The 17,243-nt window shown below is 46.6% G+C and overlaps 1 protein-coding gene across 8 annotated transcripts in view; it reads left to right on the plus strand.

Annotated features, from left to right (window-relative positions):
• CABIN1 (calcineurin binding protein 1) overlaps positions 1-17,243 on the plus strand; it is a 168,353-nt gene that overhangs the window by 26,207 nt on the left and 124,903 nt on the right. For 6 of the 8 annotated variants that reach the window (XM_003811073.5, XM_055105565.2, XM_055105564.2 and 3 more), the window contains exons 4-8: positions 854-967; positions 3,656-3,790; positions 5,409-5,589; positions 11,590-11,719; positions 13,324-13,473. In XM_003811073.5, coding sequence (XP_003811121.4) covers positions 854-967; positions 3,656-3,790; positions 5,409-5,589; positions 11,590-11,719; positions 13,324-13,473 — 710 coding nt within the window. The remainder of the gene's footprint in view (positions 1-853; positions 968-3,655; positions 3,791-5,408; positions 5,590-11,589; positions 11,720-13,323; positions 13,474-17,243) is intronic. The other 2 variants (XM_034948965.3, XM_034948964.3) reach the window with 1 other exon arrangement.

Consider the following 17,243-nt stretch of genomic DNA (forward strand, 5'->3'; position numbering starts at 1 on the left):
AGGGGTCTCTCTATGTGGCCCAGGTTGGCCATGAACTCCTCGGTTCACACCTTGGTTTCCTAAAGTGCTGGGATTACAGATGTGAGCCACTGTGCCTGGCCTGCAATGGAAACCATTCACACTGAACATTTTACTCACAACCCTTCTGATATCATATGTTTGGGGTATTTTCCCCCCATACCAATTCTCCAGCTCTCCATATACCAACTGGGTGTCCTACAATTCAATTCTGACACTAGCTACACAGAGTTAGTGTCAGACTCCACAGCACTAACAGCTCATCCCACAAAACCGCCCTCACTTCAGATGCCAGTTGCAAGCATTGAGTGCCAGGATACCTACACTTCTGTCCAGCCGGTCTATAAAATCAGGGATTCTCACCCCCTACCCCTTTTAGATTTGATAATTTGCTAGAACGACTCACAGGACTTAGGAAAACACTTTACATTTACCAATTTATTATGAAGGATACAACTCAGGAACAGCCAAGTGGAGGAGATATTTATGGCAAGGTATGGGGTGGATTCACAGAGCTTCCGTGCCCTCTCCAGGTGCGGCACCCTCCCAGCACCTTGATGTTGTTCACCAACTTAGCAGCTTTCTGAACCCTGCCCTTTAGGGTTTTTAAACAGAGATTCCATCACATAGGCATGATTGATTAAATCATTGGTGATCAGCTCAATCTCCAGCCTCTCTTCCCTTCCTGGAAGTTGGGAGGTGGGGGAGCTGAAAGTTCCAGCTATCTAATCACATGGTTGGTTCCTCTGACTGTAGCCCCGCCTTACACACATTTTTGGCTTAAAAAAGACAGATCTTTATGCTGTATGAAAACATCTCTTGTCTTGATTTGTAGGAAGCAGAGGCTTTTGCATTGTACCACAAGGCCCTTGATCTGCAGAAACATGACCGGTTTGAGGAGTCTGCCAAAGCCTACCATGAGCTCTTGGAGGCGCGCCTGCTGCGGGAGGTGAGGCATCAGCAGGCCAGGCAGTGTGCCGTGGTGGTTAGTGCATGGGCTGTGGGGCTGGGTACTCTGGGCCTTACCTCTGCTCTCCCATTTCTTGGCTGGGGAACCTTGAAAACATTATTTCACCTCTCTGCCCCTATTTCCCCACCTCTAGGTATCTGCCTCATTGAGTTTTTATGAGGGTTGAGTAAATCCAGTGAAGCATGTAAAATGATTCCTGGTGTAAGTGCTTGTTAAAGGCCAGCTATCGTTATTACTTAATCTTCACAACCACTCTGCCCAGTAGCTGGGTTTTACAAATGTGGAAACTGAGGCTTAGTGAGGTCTTGATGGCTCAAAGCCATCCAAGTAAGTGAAGCATTCAAACCAGGTTTGGAGTCCATGGTTTGCTGATACCTAATGATCCTACTGGCAGCACATTTTAGCAAATGCCATTTGAGTAAAAGACCATGAGCTTGGGAAGTCTGTATAGACATGCCATGCAATTTTGAATATAGTCAGAAGGACTGGGGACACTGATTACAGTAGAGAGGGGCAGGCAGAGCAAGACCTGGTCCCAGCATGGGGACTGTGGTAGTGGTGAGTGAGTTAATCCTTGAGTTGACTGGAGATGTCGACTGGAGGTTTGGGAATTGGTCCCAACCTGAAATTGATTTAGGAAGGTGTATATTTCATTAGGAGGAAAGGCGTTTGTTTTCAAGTTTTCATGTTTGTTTTCGCCCAAACATGCAGATGATGTGCATTAAGGAAGCAGATAAGCTCCATGGGTATTTACTGGACTGCACAGTCCTTCAGTTGAGCAGAGTCTCCTATAGTGCTAGGCATGCGGACACTTATGACTCAAGCAAAAACCTTGATGGTTTTTGCTGCCGATGAGATAGAATACTGAGTTTTAATTGTCAGAAGAAAGCATCTGTTCCTTCTCTCACCCAAGGTTTTTCTTTGTATTCCTAATTATATAGCTTGTCAAGATTCTTTGGTTACTGGTTACAGTGCTTTGGAATTAGTGGTATGGGACTTGTGACCTCCTGCTCTCCTGTTAGTAGGAAGTGGGTGAGGACCCAGAGAGGGAAAATTAGTTTATTCCATGTTTACTGAGCTTTGGTTATGGACCAGTTGGTGGGCATGTTGGTCTTCCCTCTCAGGCCATGGTGGAATGCCAGGTGGGCCCAGCATCCAACAGTTGCTAGGCAGGAACCTTTTACCTAAGGGCACGGTCATGTGTCAGCCTTTTAGTTGTAGGTGTGTGCATCTTTCTGTGCACAGTGTATCACTTTCAGCCTTAAAAGGTTGTTTTAGCACCCTCCTTTCTTATAATAGTAAAACATGCTCATTGTAAACAATGGAGAAGTACAGAAAATACATAGAACAGTTTCTTTTTACACTCATATTGCATTGGCATACTTAATGTTAATTACATAATTACAGTTTTGCAGAAGATTGGCATAGATAGGCCCTGGACCCCAGCTGACTCCTAAGAAGCATTCACCCTGACTGGTGGGTGTCCTGGAGGGACTTGCTCGGGCAAGCCTTTCAGGGTGGATGGAGAGTGGTGCTGAATGTAGGTAGTCTGTTAGGTGGAGGTTGGTTAAAAGCATCCACTGTTATGTGCATGTCCATGTGTATTGCTGATTGTTTAGTTCGAAGTAGACTCACTTAGTCTCTGTAAATTTGTTCCCACTATTCTTTGAAGAGTTCTGTACCTGGAGGGACAGAGGTAGCTGGGATCCAGCCCTGGTCAGCTGGTTCTTGGGGGCCTTTTTGTATGATAAGTCAGATGACGGTAGAAGATAACTGAATGGGGCTTCATTTGAGCTTCTCAGTCTTAAAGAAGTTCCTTAAGACCTCCAAGGTAGGTAGATTCTTGGATTAGTCAAGGGATGCTTCCTGAGGGTGGCATGTCTTCAGATCTTACCTGTTCAGAACATGAAGAGCAATGTGTGGAAGCCACCTGCCCCAGGAAAGAGCTTCTTGGTGCCCGTGAGTTTTTCTGTTAGAAAATGTTTTAGTCTTTGTCCTGTGGTTGGAGCAATAGTTTTCTAATCAGCAGTTTCTTAGAATATAAGGTCATTAAAGCTGTAATGAAATAACTTTTCATATTAAGCATATTTGCAATTCTGATGGTCTTTCAGCTCACTTTAACTTTTGCTATTTAGGGTAGGAATTATTTTTCTTAATTACAGAGGTCAGACACTAACGTTTTAGTTAAATTAGCAATTGTCTATGCTCATGTGATGAGTTATAGAGTTGGGAGCTCAGCCTCTTGATTCCTAGTCCTGGAGTGCCTGCAGTGAAGCTCTAGGCCTTCTGCCCCCAGGCAGCCTGCTCATACTTTGTCTTTTATCTTATACCTGGAGCTGCTGACTGGGTCTACCTATGCTGTAAATGTTATTCGCTAGGCTTGAACCCTCAGGCATGGCAGTAGTGGTGGGGCAGTTTCTCTCTGTTGGATGCCCAGACTCTCTGCAAACTATTAATACCTCAGGGTGGTCTGTTCTTCTCTGTGCGCTTGGAGTAGGAGTGGTCTTATAAGAACACATGGTGCAGTGCCTTCATTTTCCAGTGGTGGACAACACTAGACTGGCTCAAGGGCCTGCAGCAGAGGCCAGCCTGGAAGCCAAGTATCCTGCTGGCTGCTTGCTGAGGCTTCAAGGTCTAGTTGTCACTTCTGTTCTGTTTTGTTCACAGGCAGTTTCATCCGGTGATGAGAAAGAGGGGTTGAAACACCCTGGGCTGATACTGAAATATTCCACTTATAAGAACTTGGCCCAGCTGGCAGCCCAGCGGGAGGATCTGGAGACAGCCATGGAGTTCTACTTAGAGGTGTGGTTTTGGCAGTGCTTAGCTACCTTGGTGTTTTGAAAGCTCTTGGTGGAGGGGATGAGGTTGGGGTCTTGTGGGCCAAAAAGAAGAGTTTGTAGTGGTGGATCACCAAGCTATAGTACCCAAGGCTCTAGGGTAGGTCCATAGGTGATAACAATTAGTACTGACCAGGCCTGGAGAGCAGGGGCTGGGGCAGAGCACATGCTTGGATGCAGAGGCCTGCATGTGAATTCTTCCTTTGCTGCTCAGTGCACGTGTGGCTGTGAGTGAGTTATTCAGTCTCTTGGTATCTCTAGGTCTACACCAATATAGTGGTAATAATAAAAAAGAGCATAGTTGTGAAAGTTAAATGAGTTGGTATGCATAATAGTATCAAAAACAAAGTCTGAAACTGAGCATTCAATATATTAATACTTCCAGTCATAATAGTATTGCTGTTATTTCATGTTACTATCAGTCTGTCTCTGGGCACCTCTAAAGCACCAGCCACTGCGTTGTTTGCTTCCTATGCATACACTAATCCTCATGCCATCTTTCAAGGAAGGAGTCTTTATCCTCACTTTAGTGATGAGGAAATGGAGGCTCAGGATCATTCTGCTAATCAGTGTTGCAGCAGGGATGTGAACCAAGGTTTGTCTTCAAAGTACATGAGTTTTCTTGAATCCCATAAGACTCTCATTTTTTCAAATTGTTTTAAAGACAGGGTCTCAGTCTGTTGCCCATGCTGGAGTGCAGTGGCACAATCAAGGCTCACTGCAGCCTCGACTTCCCAGGCTCAAACGATCCTCCGACCTCATGCCCCCAAGTAGCTGGGACTATAGGCATGCACCACCACCACACCCAGCTAACTTTTTGTATTTTTAGTAGAGATGGAGTTTCGCCATGTTACCCAGGCTGCTCTCGAACTCTTGGACTCAAGCATTCTGCCCACCTCAGCCTCCCAAAGTGGGATTACAGGTGTGAACCACCATGCCTGGCCATATTTTCTTTTCTTTCTTCTCCTTTTACTTATTAAATATGTAAGGAATACAGATATTCAGATTGACAAAGTATATCAAGACAATGGGGAAACTGAGGCAGGAGGATCACTTGAGGCTAGGAGTTTGAGACAAGCCTGGATAACATACTAAGACCGTGTCTCTACAAAAAAATTGAAAATTAGCTAGGTGTGGTGATGTGCCTCTGTAGCCTCAGCTACTCATGGAGCTGAGGTGAGAGGATTGCTTGAGCCCAGAAGTTTGAGGATGCAGTGAGCTATGATCACACCACTGCACTCTTGCCTGGGCAGTAGAGTGAGACCCAGTCTCAAAAAAGAAAAATTTTTTAAAAAAATTCTAAGTTAAATAACTTGGTCCCTGTAACTTTTTATATGCCATTATCACTCTAGATCTTGGAAACGTGCGACTCCAGGAAAGATGAGCTGGCATTACTTGTCAGTTATAAGATAGTCATGGCACTTTTGCCATTTCCCTGGGAAGTTCAAGTGGCTGTGCCAGTGCCGTGCTCCTCCCGTCCCCGGGGTGCATATTCAAGGAGAGATCTGACTCTGTGTGTGTGTGTGTGTGTGTGTGTGTGTGTGTGTGTGTGTGTGTTTGCCCTCTGCTTGTGTTGCTTCCAGGCAGTGATGCTGGACTCCACAGATGTCAACCTCTGGTATAAGATTGGACATGTGGCCCTGAGGCTCATCCGGATCCCCCTGGCTCGCCATGCTTTTGAGGAAGGGCTGCGGTGCAATCCTGACCACTGGCCCTGTTTGGATAACCTAATCACTGTCCTGTACACCCTCAGTGATTACACAAGTGAGTCATGCTTTGATGCTTTCTTCCATGTGCCAGTGGTTTTTGGAACAGCAGAGGAAAGGCAGTTTGGGTAAACTGAAAGCCAAAGTTAACACTGAAGGGGTTTGCCAGACTGTCAGGGAGAATGGCAATGTTCTTAGATTTCTGCTTTATTCCGCATCTCTTTCTTGATTTGTTAAATGCCTTGTAGTAATAAAGTAGCATGTTTTCTGAATGATTTTACTTTTTTTTTTTTTTTTTTTTTGCTTTGCAAGGTTTTGTTTGCTTGACAGAAGAAGTGGCTATCTTATTTCCTCCCTGCACTGTCCCATTTTGTGTGTCTTAGTCTGTTTGGGCTGCCATTAAAAAAAAAATACCATAGATTGGGTGGCTAAAACAGCAGAAATTGTCTGGGTATGTTGGCTCACGCCTGTAATCCCAGCACTTTAGGGGGCCAAGGCAGGCAGATCACTTGAGCCCAGGAGTTTGAGACCAGCCTGGGCAACATGGTGAAACCCTGTCTCTTCAAAAAATACAAAAATTAACTGGACTTGATGGTGCGTGACTGTCATCCCAGCTACTTGGGAGGCTGAGGTGGGAGGATTGCTTCAGTCTGGGAGGTCGAGGCTGCAGTGAGTCGAGGTTGTGCAACCGCATTCCTGTCTGGGTGACACAGTGAGACCCTGTCTCAAAAACAAAACAAAACAAAAATAAATATTATCTAAATCAGATGTGGGTAAGACTTGAGGTACAATTTGTCCTGAGACAAAATTCCTCTCCAGTTGTAAACTTGTGAATACAGATAAATTAATGTGCTTCCAAAATATAATGGTGGGACAGATATAGGACAAACATTTCCATTCCAACAGGGAGAAATAGGAAAGCAGGAAAGTGTGATGGGTCCCAAAACTTAGCAAACTTAGCAAGGCAAATTTGAGGTCCTGAGGCTCAGGAATAATTCTCTTTGACCTGATGCTCCGCCCTTGATGCCCACTGAGGTGGCAACATCACCCTCATGGTACGTGGGTGGAGGGACAAGCCCCACCCTTTTGGCTGGGCAAGGGCTCTACCCCTAAGATGCTAGGTTGAGACATCCTGGCCTATGCAAACTGGAGAAGTAGCCCCACCCTTTAAGGAACTAGCCCTAGCCTCTTGGTCTGTGATGGGAGTGGCGGCTCAGATGATCTTTGAATCATCTTTGAGGGTTCTTCTTCCCTTTCCTTGAAAGATAACATATATTCTTGACTTTCTTTCATTCTTTCTCATTTTTTTCTGTTCCCGTTAGTCCCCATTAGCAGTGTTTCTGCCAGTATAATCCCACCTTTCTGGCTTCTGAGATACCTGATTAAATCTGTGGTTCATGCCCGCACTGATCTTATAAGAAAATTGTTGGTCAGTCACACTCATAGTGTTCTCAGAACAAACTTTCTCAATTTTTGCAATATGGATAGACAGAATTTTCTAAATCTTTAAGTTCTGGTTCCTTTTTGCTTAACAATGCCCTCTTATTTTCTCTATTTTAGCATTTCACTATAAGCAGTCAGGAGGAACTGGGCTATGTCTTTAATGCTTTGCTTAGAAGTCTCAGCAAAATAGCCAATTTTATTGCTCACAAGTTCTACCTTCTACCAAACACTAGAACATAGACGTAATTCAGCCAAGTGCTTTGCTACTTTATAACAAGGATCACCTTTTCTTCATTGTCCAATAGCATGTTCCTTATTTCCATTTGAGATCTCAGCAGAAATGCCCTTGATGTTTGTATTTCTACCAACATTCTGTACATGATTATTTATTCTCTAGTAAGATGGAAGCCGTCTCTGTACCTCTTCTCTTCTTTCTGAGCCCTCATCAGAATCACCTTTTTTTTTTTTTTTTTGAGATGGAGTCTCTGTCACCCAGGCTGGAGTGCAGTGGTGCAATCTCAGCTTATCGCAAGCTCCACCTCCCAGGTTCATGCCATTCTCCCGCCTCAGCCTCCAAAGTAGCTGGGACTACAGGCACCCACCACCAAGCCCGGCTAATTTTTTGTTTTTTATTTTTAGTAGAGACAGGGTTTCACCGTGTTAGCCAGGATGTTCTTGATCTCCTGACCTCGTGATCCGCCCGCCTTGGCCTCCCAAAGTGCTGGGCTTATAGGCGTGAGCCACTGCGCCCAGCCCAGTATCACCTTTAACAATCCTTACATACCAATATTCACTTTTTCCAGTGTACACCTCGAAACTCTTTAAGCTTATACCCAGTTCTAAAGCTCTTTCCAACACCAGGTGTGGTAGCTACAGGTAGCATGCCTGTAGTCCCAACACTCTAGGAGGCTGAGATGGGAGGATCGCTTGAGCCCAGAAGTTCAAGAACAGCCTGGGCAAGATAGTGAAACCCCATTTAAAAATACTTTTTTTTTTTTTTCATTAACTGGGTAGGGTGGTGCACACCTGTAGTCCCAGCTACTTGGAAGGATCACCTGAACCTAGGAGTTAGAGGTTACAATGAGCCATGATTGTGCCACTGCACTTCAGCCTGGGCGACAGAGCGAGACTCTGCCTCAAAAAAAAAAAAAAATTTGTTTCCACATTTTTAGGTATTTGTTACAACAGCAGCCCACTTGTTGGTACCACTTTCTGTCTTAGTTCATGCTGCTATAATAAAATATGATAGATTGGGTAGCTTAAACAAGAATTTATTTCTCTCAGCTCTGGAGGCTGGAGAGTCTTTTTTTCTCTTCCTTTTAAAAAGACAAATAGGAACAGGATAGAATGTGTTGAGATAGATGAGGCCTTGCTCAACCTTCTCACCTCCAGTTCTTGTTCTCCATAACCACTTTTTAAATCTTTTTAATTGAGGCAAAACATACATACAATAAGGTACATAAATCTGAGACCTGTCAGTTTGTATATGTGAAAACATGTCAAGATACAGAACATGTGCAGCGCCCCAGAAGTCAGGTTACTTTGGGTCCCTTCCACTTTTTACAACCTCCTAAGGCAACCTTGATTGCTCCTTTTTGTCACCAAAGATGAACTTTGCCTGTTGTTGAACTTTCTCTAGGTAGAGTCAGGAAGCGTGTAGCGTGTGCTTTCCTCAGGCTGGCCCCTTCTGCTTGTCATCCTGTCGGTGAGCGCACCCATGTGGGGCACAGCAGTCTCTATGTCTTGTTATTTTGTGTGGTCTATTATGTGCATTTGCACAATGTAGCCATTCTGTACATGGGCATTTGGGTTATTTCCAGATTTGTGTTCTTAGTCATAACCTGCTATGAACATTCTTGTATATGTCTTTTAGTGAACATATGCACTCGTTCTGTAGGTTGCCCCTCATTTCACTCCCACCAGCAGAATATGATAGTTGTACAGGGCTGTGTTTTGACTCTAGCAGTTTCTTCTTCTGGAGGCTTTGAGTCTCTTCTTGGGTGCTCCTCCCACAGTTTGTGACCATCTTTGGGGTTCAGCCTTCCTTCCTCAACTGACTTCTTTAGTTCTTTGCACCCCTCTCTCATTGTAGAAGAAGTTATGCTTGGTAAACTCAAGTCTTTGTGGGAAGATTTAGGTTGGAGTATTGTATTAGGGTTCTCCAGAGAAACAGAACCAATAGGATGTATGTACATATATAGAAAGAGATTTATTGTAAGGAATTGGCTCATGTGGTATTGGTAGCTGACAAGTTCCAAGATTTACAGGGTGAGTCAGCAAGCTGCAGACCCAGGAGTGATGGTGTATAGTTCTAGTCCAAGTCCAAAGGCCTGAGGACCAGGAGAATTGATGGTATAGTTTCAGTCTGTAGGCTGGCCGGCCCAGGAAGAGCTGATGTTTTGGTTTTAGTGAGAAGGTAGAAACCCCCCCCCCAATGTCCCAGTTCAAAGGTAGTCAGGCAGAAAAATTCTCTTATGCGGGGGAAGGTCAGCCTTTTTGTTTTGTTCAGGCCTTCAACTGATTGGATGAGGCCCTCCCACATTAGGGAGGGCGATCTGCTTTACTCAGTCTACTGATTTAAATGTTAATCTCATGCAAAGACACCCTCACAGACACACCCAAAATAATATTTGGCCAAAGTCTGGATATGCTGTAGCCCAGTCAAATAGACACATACAATTAATCATAACAGGGACTGAACTGATACATACACCTGTGAGAGCCCTGATAGATTTGACAGTCATTTAAAACAAAAAATTAAAGCAGCATGTTAAATTGACTCTCAGTGGCATTTTATGTATTTGATATGAGTAGGGAGGGATGCTGCTGGGTTAAGGCCTGCGTACTGCCTCTTGTTCTGAGATTTCCCAGGCCTTCCCTCTGCAGGACTGTAGGGTGGCTAGTGAGTTTAGCTTAATGCAGCTAATGTGCCTATTGAGAACCAGCATCATCCAAGTGCTCAGTGCCTTCTGGGTTTTCTCTCTGGAAGTCACTGATGGCTACCCTTCAGGTTTCATGTGGTCTCAGAGAAACCATGTCCCTTATTTGTCTGATGCAGGCACCTTTGGACCATCTATTGAGCAGCGTGGACTGTGCTGGGATTGTACAGACCTCTGCTTGCTCACAGGCTGCACAGCCTTTGTGCACCTTGGGGCGTGTGGCCCTGCTGAGCATTGTGGCCAGTCTCTGCTCTCTCCGCCCAAGCACACTAGGAGCGCATCACTTTCTCCTCTCCCAAGGCTTCCATGCGCAGATTTCTACTTCTGCTCTGGTTTTCCTCTGTGTGTTGCTTCTCACTCCTAGGTGCTTCATTTTCTAGTTATTCTTGATAGGAGTGACTTGCAGTCTACCTGCACCAAACTGAGAAGCTGGGCAGGGCATGATAGTGGTCCCAGTGCCCGGGCAGAGCTGGCACCCTGCTGCAGTGTTGTGTTTCTCTGTGTGTTCACTGGTGAGACCTGGACTGTTCCCAATTACAAGTGCTGAAAGCTTTTGTAATTTATATCATAGTTCTGCTTTGTGAATCCATGCCATCCCATTTTTTTCTGTGTGTTTACCTGTTACTGTCTCCATTCCTGGAGGAGCTGGAGTTGGCACAGGCTTTCCAGATCAATAACTTGAGGATGCTCATTATGACATTAACTTGAGTGATGTACATGTCTTAAATTGTAGGCAGTAGCTTTAATAATAGGTTTTTTTTTAAAAAAAGGAAGAAAATTGGAAAATACAGGTAAACAAAATTCAATAAGTTTTATGTGTATAACGGAGTCACACTATGTGACCTCTTTTGTCTCCTGCTTCTTCCCAGTACTGTATCTTGGCCTTCTTTCTGGTCAGTAAGCACACTCCTTGACCATTTATGTAGTGGCTGCTTGGCAACCTATTGTGTGGAATTGGACATACTTTATTTAACCAGGTGCCATGGTGGGACAGAGTGGTTTTGAGATTTTTTTTTTTTTCCTTGAAACAGGGTCTCACTCTATTGCCCAGGCTAGAGTACGGTGGTATGATCACAGCTCACTGCAGCCTCTACCTCCTGGGCTCAAACGATTCTCCCACATCAGCCTCCTGAGTAGCTGAGACTGCAGGTACACACCAACGTGCCTGACTAATTTTTGTATTTTTTGTAGAGATGGGGTTTCATCATGGTGCCCAGGCTGGTCTCCAACTCCTGGGCTCAAGCAATCTGCCCAACTCGGCCTCTAGAGTGTTGGGATTATAGGCGTGAGCCCTGTGCCTGGCTATTTCCAGATTTTTTGAAGGCTGTTTTCCAATTAGCCAATAGATAATCACTGTGAGCCCTGTTGGATTTTTGCAGTAGTTTCTAGAGGTGGGCTTCCCAGGTTATCGAGGATCTGTGTGTAATTGCCTATGGTCCTCCAAAAAGATCCTACGGTCTGTCCTCTGCCAGAATCTTTGGGTCTGCTCACCTTGCAGTGCCCAGTCTACTCTGGGTCTTATTACTAACCTGACTGAATTAGTTAAAGTGGTATCTCATTATTTTTTACCAGGCATTTCTTTGATTCTAGGAGCAGGATTTTCCTGATGTTAACTGGCAAGGCCAGAGCTTCTGAGTGCGGTCTCAGAAGTCATAAACTGTCTCTTTCCCCGCCAGCATGTCTGTACTTCATCTGCAAAGCTTTGGAGAAGGATTGCCGATACAGCAAAGGGCTGGTCCTCAAGGAGAAGATTTTTGAGGAGCAGCCTTGTCTCCGGAAGGACTCTCTCAGAATGTTCCTCAAATGGTAAGTCCTGCCTCTTCCCATGCCATGTGTGCACGCTTACTGTGTGGCTGGTGAAGGTCAGGAGCACACCACATTCTCCCCTCAGGTCCCATGGATGGAGCCCCTGTGCTCTGGGGCTTCATGCCCTGCTGCAGCCCCTGATCTAGTGAACTGACCTTGGACTGCCTTGTTGATCACCCACCTCTACCTAATCTTGGCAAGGCCTCCTCAGGCTGCCTGCTGCCCGCCTCTCCTGCTGTCCTGCCAGCTTTCAGTGTTCGCTAGCTCTCCTCTGGATGCTTGGGGCAGCCTGCTGCCCAGCTTGCCTCCTGCCTTTCCCCTTCCCAGGGTTTTGTTCTCAGTGCTGCCCGAGTTCAGTGTCCCAAACATGCCTCTGATCATGTGCCACCCCTGCCTTGCCTCCAGGACATAGCCCATGCTCAGTTGCATTACCAAAGAGGTTCTTTGCAGCCTGACCCCATAGTTCTCCCACCTCACCTCCTGCTTTTCCCTCCCAGGCTCCTTTTGTTAAGACTGCCCCAAGTCCCTTGCAGTTGCCAGGCGTGGTACCACTGTGTGGCATCCTGTCTTCTCAACCTGGCTCCCACTACGCTCTAAACTCTCATGCCATCTTCCCACCTCTCCACCTGTCCCGCCATTGCCCCTCCTTTGCCAGGTGTCCTCCCACAGACACACTTCTGAGGTGACCCAAGAATACCTGCCCCTCCTGCCCAGACTGTCCTGATGCCTGCCAGCAGGGCCACACCTCAGAGCTGCTCACTTACGAACTTATCTGTTTCTCAGGTCACCTCTCTGTTGCTTTCTGAGCTCTAGCTGCCCTTCCCCACAGCCCTCCAGCCCAGCCAACTCCTTTTGCCCTCTGGTCTTCCTTGGCCCTGGAACACACCTGTAGGGGTTGATTAGTAGTGATTTATCTTGGCGTCTATCCCCTGTGAGCCTGTCCCTCTCCTGAAGGAACTACCTGTTGGCAGAGATAGGAACTGAGGGAACATCTGTCATGAGGGAGCTAACCTTGAGGGAGACAGATAAGAAGCACATGAAACAGATAAATTCATGAGTAGCTCTGAGGTGTAACCCTGCTGGGAAGCACCAGGACAGTCTGGGCAGGAGGGCAGGTGAGGTTAGGTCGCCTCAGAAGTGTGTCTGTGGGAGGACACGTAGGGCCTCCAAGCCCCTGCCCTTTCTGTATTTTTGGGTCGTGATACACTTTGGTGAGCTTCACTTTTCCGATGACTTTTTGTTGGCATGGGCAGTATAGGATAGTTACATTCTTTTAAGATTTTCTAATAATAATTGAGAGAAAGATTTTATTTTTCTGTGGCTTTTCAGATATTATTGTGATACTGTTAATACATATGAAAACTCTTTCTCTGCCCAGTTTTGAATTGTCAAAGGAACAAAGAATATTAGTCATTTCTAGTGTATGTGGGTATTAAGAAGGCTATTTACTGCCCCACCCAGGCCACACTGAAGTGGTTATTTTATTTATAGGAAGAAAAATACACATTAAAAGGTATTAACCTAAATGCATTTTTGTGTGTAAAATTTCAGCCTCAGTTTTAGTTTGTAACATGATAATTTCTCCCTGTCTCACATGCTTTTAGTGACATGTCGATTCACGATGTTTCGGTGAGTGCAGCTGAGACACAGGCGATTGTAGATGAGGCCTTGGGGCTGCGAAAAAAGAGGCAAGCGCTGATTGTGCGGGAGAAGGAGCCGGACCTGAAACTTGTGCAGCCCATTCCTTTCTTCACGTAGGTTGTCTAGCGTCTCTGGGAGTGCTGGGTCGGCCAGTAGGCCCTGGTGTGGGATGCTGCCCTGCACAGGAGGGAGAGACCTTGAGGCTTGATCCTGGGTTGGTGGTATGAATGGGGGCTGGGTGCACAGTGGCCAAATGGTTGGAGGTGCATGCTTACTTGATTACTAAGAAGCAGGTCAGCTCTCTCTCAAGTACCTCCAGTCTCAGTCCCTTTTTGCTGTTGCTGTTCTTGACCCCAGCCACCTGCCACATTCCTGTAAGGCCCTTCTCAGCCTGCCCTATCTAGAGGGCGAATGGAAACTAACATTTGCCAAGCACTTGCCAGGAGGAAACTGATGTTCAGAGTACTTAAATGGGGAGCCCAGAGACAGTCCCGGGTCTGGGCTTCTCCGCTCTCAAGTCCATGTTTTCTCTCTAGGGCCACGTGGGGAGCCCTGCGAGATGGGCCTCAATATAGTCCTTGCCAGCCCCATGATGTGAGAGTCTCTCTCTCTCTCCAGGAAGGGCAAATTGGTATTGGCGGTTCCCTGGAGTTGGGATAGTTTAGTCCCTTAGCGAGCTCTGGAATTCAATTTCTGTATTTAAAATTCTGACATTGAATCTTTAAGTTTAGCATGACTTAGCAGTAGCATTCCATTTCTACTCCCCACCCCCTACCTCCACCCCTGTCTGCCTACTCTGGGGGAGCTCTGGCCTGGATCAGACTGACCTGACCTGGGTCCAATCCTGGCACTCCTAATGCTGTGAATTGGATGACTCTGGGGACATTAGGAGCCACTCCCTAGCAACGGGGAGAGCAACATCTCTCTCATAGGGTTGTCATGATAATGACAAAACATGTAGGGCTAGCACAGAGGCAGCACATAGCACCCACTCAGGAAGGGCTGGCTCTGATCCGTATTATTATGACTGGCTGTGAGTTTCAGCATGTAGAATTTCCCAGAAATATTTCCATACCCGAGCACCGAGATGGCCAGGAAGAAAGGGCTGTTCTTCAGGCTGCTCTAGGACTCCTGTCTGGTGCCCTTTCTTGTATTTTGTCAGCTGGATTAGAGTCCTCCCATCTGAGTGTGTGCTCCCCAACTACAGAGGGTTGGGGTTTTGGAAGGGCCCTGGGGTGCCTCCCTGTTACAGTGAAGGAGGAAAAGGCCTGAGAACACTAGAAGGGATTGTGGTGATGTGACTGGAGAACAGAGGGCTGGGAACTGGCACCGTGGCCACCCTCCATGGTGTAGGGGGAGGGCTAAGTAGAAGCAGGAGGGAGAAGTAGAAGCAGGAGGGAGTTAGGCTCAGTAGTTAAATTTGGGATTTGGTCATTAAAGGAAGAGTGTAGATTCCCTCTCTGGTAGCAGAGGACATGATGCTTTTATAGTAATCTCCATCTATTCCGGGGGTCAGCAAAACTTTTCCTTTAAAGAGCCAGAGAGTAAACATACTAGCCTTTGTGGGCCATGTACAATTTATGTTGTATATTTTCTTCTTTTTCTTTCTTTTTTTTTTTTAAACAATGCTTTAAAAATGTGTAAACTAGCCGGGCATGGTGGCTAACGCCTGTAATCCCAGTACTTTGGGAGGCTGAGGCAGGAGGATCACTTGAGTCAAGAGTTCAAGACCAGCCTGGGAAGCATAGTGAGACCTCATATCTACAAAAAATAAACAAAATTAGCCAGATATGGTGGCACACACCTGTAGTTCCAGCTACTTGGGAGGCTGAGGGGGAGGATTGCTTGAGCCTGGGAAGTCAAGGCTACAGTGAGCTGTGATGGCACCACTGCACTCCAGCCTGGGTGACAGAGCAAGACCTCCATCTCAAAAAAAAAAAAAAAGAATTAAAAAATAAAATTTGCTGCAGGGCACAGTTTACCACCCCTGGTTTCCTCAGTGCCTAGTAGGCATGAGCAAGAGCAAGGCACGAGTAAGGGAAATGGTGTATTTAAGGCATTTGACACAACCCAGCCAGTAAGCAAATTCTTCCTGTCTAAATGTAACACTAACTGAAGGCAGGAAAAAGATAGAAGAAATTCTTTCTAGCCCTGGGAGCCTCCATCATTTAGATTCTGGATTTTGAAGCACTGTCCTTTTTTTTCTTTTTTCTTTTTCTTTTTTTTTTTTTTGAGACAGAGTCTCACTCTGTTGCCCAGGCTGAAGTGCAGTGGCACGATCTCAGCTCACTGCAAGCTCTGCCTCCCGGGTTCACGCCATTCTTCTGCCTCAGACTCCCAAGTAGCTGAGACTACAGGTGCCCACCACCACGCCTGGCTAATTTTTTTATTTTTAGTAGAGATGGGGTTTCACCGTGTTAGCCGGGATGGTCTCGATCTCCTGACCTTGTGATCTGCCCGCCTCGGCCTCCCAAAGTACTGGGATTACAGGCGTGAGCCACCGCACCTGGCCAGCACTGTCCTTTTTTTCTTGACACAGGGTCTCACTCTGTTGCCCAGGCTGGAGTGCAGTGGTGCGATCTTGGCTCACTGCAACCTCCACCTCCCAGGTTCAAGCGATTCTCCTGCCTCAGCCTCCCAAGTAATCAGAATTACAGACATGCGCCACCACCCCTGGCTAATTTTTGGTATTTCTAGTAGAAACAGGGTTTCACCATGTTGGTCAGGCAGGTCTCGAACTCCTGACCTTAGGTGATCTACCCGCCTCGGCCTCTCAAAGTGTTGGAAGTACAAGCATGAGTCACCGTGCCCAGCCTGAAGCACTGTTCTTTTATTCCTTTCTCAACACTTCCTGGATGCTGGCTCTGTGCAGGGGACTGTGCTCTGTGCTAGGGGCGCAGTGTGGCAGGGCCTGGTCCCTTGCTACAAGTGATACCAGGAGTAGTCAGTCACCCAGAGAAAGCAGCACATGCCTCAAGCTGATGGGGGCTGTGAGGAGAGAAGCGCAGTGCTGGAAGGCCTCTGAACAAGGTTCCTGCTGCTCTAGGGGTTGGGGAAGGCTGGGTGGTGGAGCTGGGGTCTGACTGAGGCACAGGCATTGGCTAGGCAGAGGGCTATGCTGTGGGAGGGGATGTTGCATCTGGGCAGAAGGAAGCCAGCCCAAAGGCCCAGTGGGATGTAAGAGTGTGATTTTGTTTAAGGAACTGAAAGAGAGCTAATGTAGCAGGATTGCAGGGGGTGGTGTGAGAGGAGGCTGTGCAGCACCATGAGGCCAGGCTGAGCAGTTGGTCTTTAGCCTGAGGCATTAGAAGCAATTAAGGGATGGATAAATGGATACATTGTAGCATACCACGCAGCATAGTAGACAACACACAACCTTGAACCCAACACAACACACAACACGGAATGTGAAATACAAAACAATAGACAGCACACAATATAACACGCCACACCATACCACAACAAAACAACAACAGTCTCCTGTTGCCATCCAGCAGGCTCCAGCCCATTTGGTAATCCACTGAGATGCTGCTCCCAATAGGCCCTGCCCATGGTCCAAGTTCTTACAGACCATGTCCCTGTTGGCAGTCCCCCACAGGCTCTCCGCATAAAACAGATTCGTGGCAGCAGGGGAGTTCCACAAGTGTTTTAAAGACTTGACCTTCCTGAGGAGGAGTTTTTGAAGTGAGTCAATGGATTTCATACATGCCTAGTTGAGTCTGAAAGTGCCTCAGGCCAAGATGCTTATGGGGCTTCTGCTGCAGTGAGGGGCAGGTGGATGCCAGGTCCCTGGTCCAGCTTTGGCTGCCGCATCTTCAGTTCAGCTGTGTTAGACAAGATTTCATCAGTTATGCCAGTGATGAAACCTTGATCACCTCCCCCA

The sequence above is a fragment of the Pan paniscus genome, chromosome 23 (genome assembly GCF_029289425.2).
Source record: "Pan paniscus chromosome 23, NHGRI_mPanPan1-v2.0_pri, whole genome shotgun sequence".
Taxonomy (NCBI): domain Eukaryota; kingdom Metazoa; phylum Chordata; class Mammalia; order Primates; family Hominidae; genus Pan; species Pan paniscus.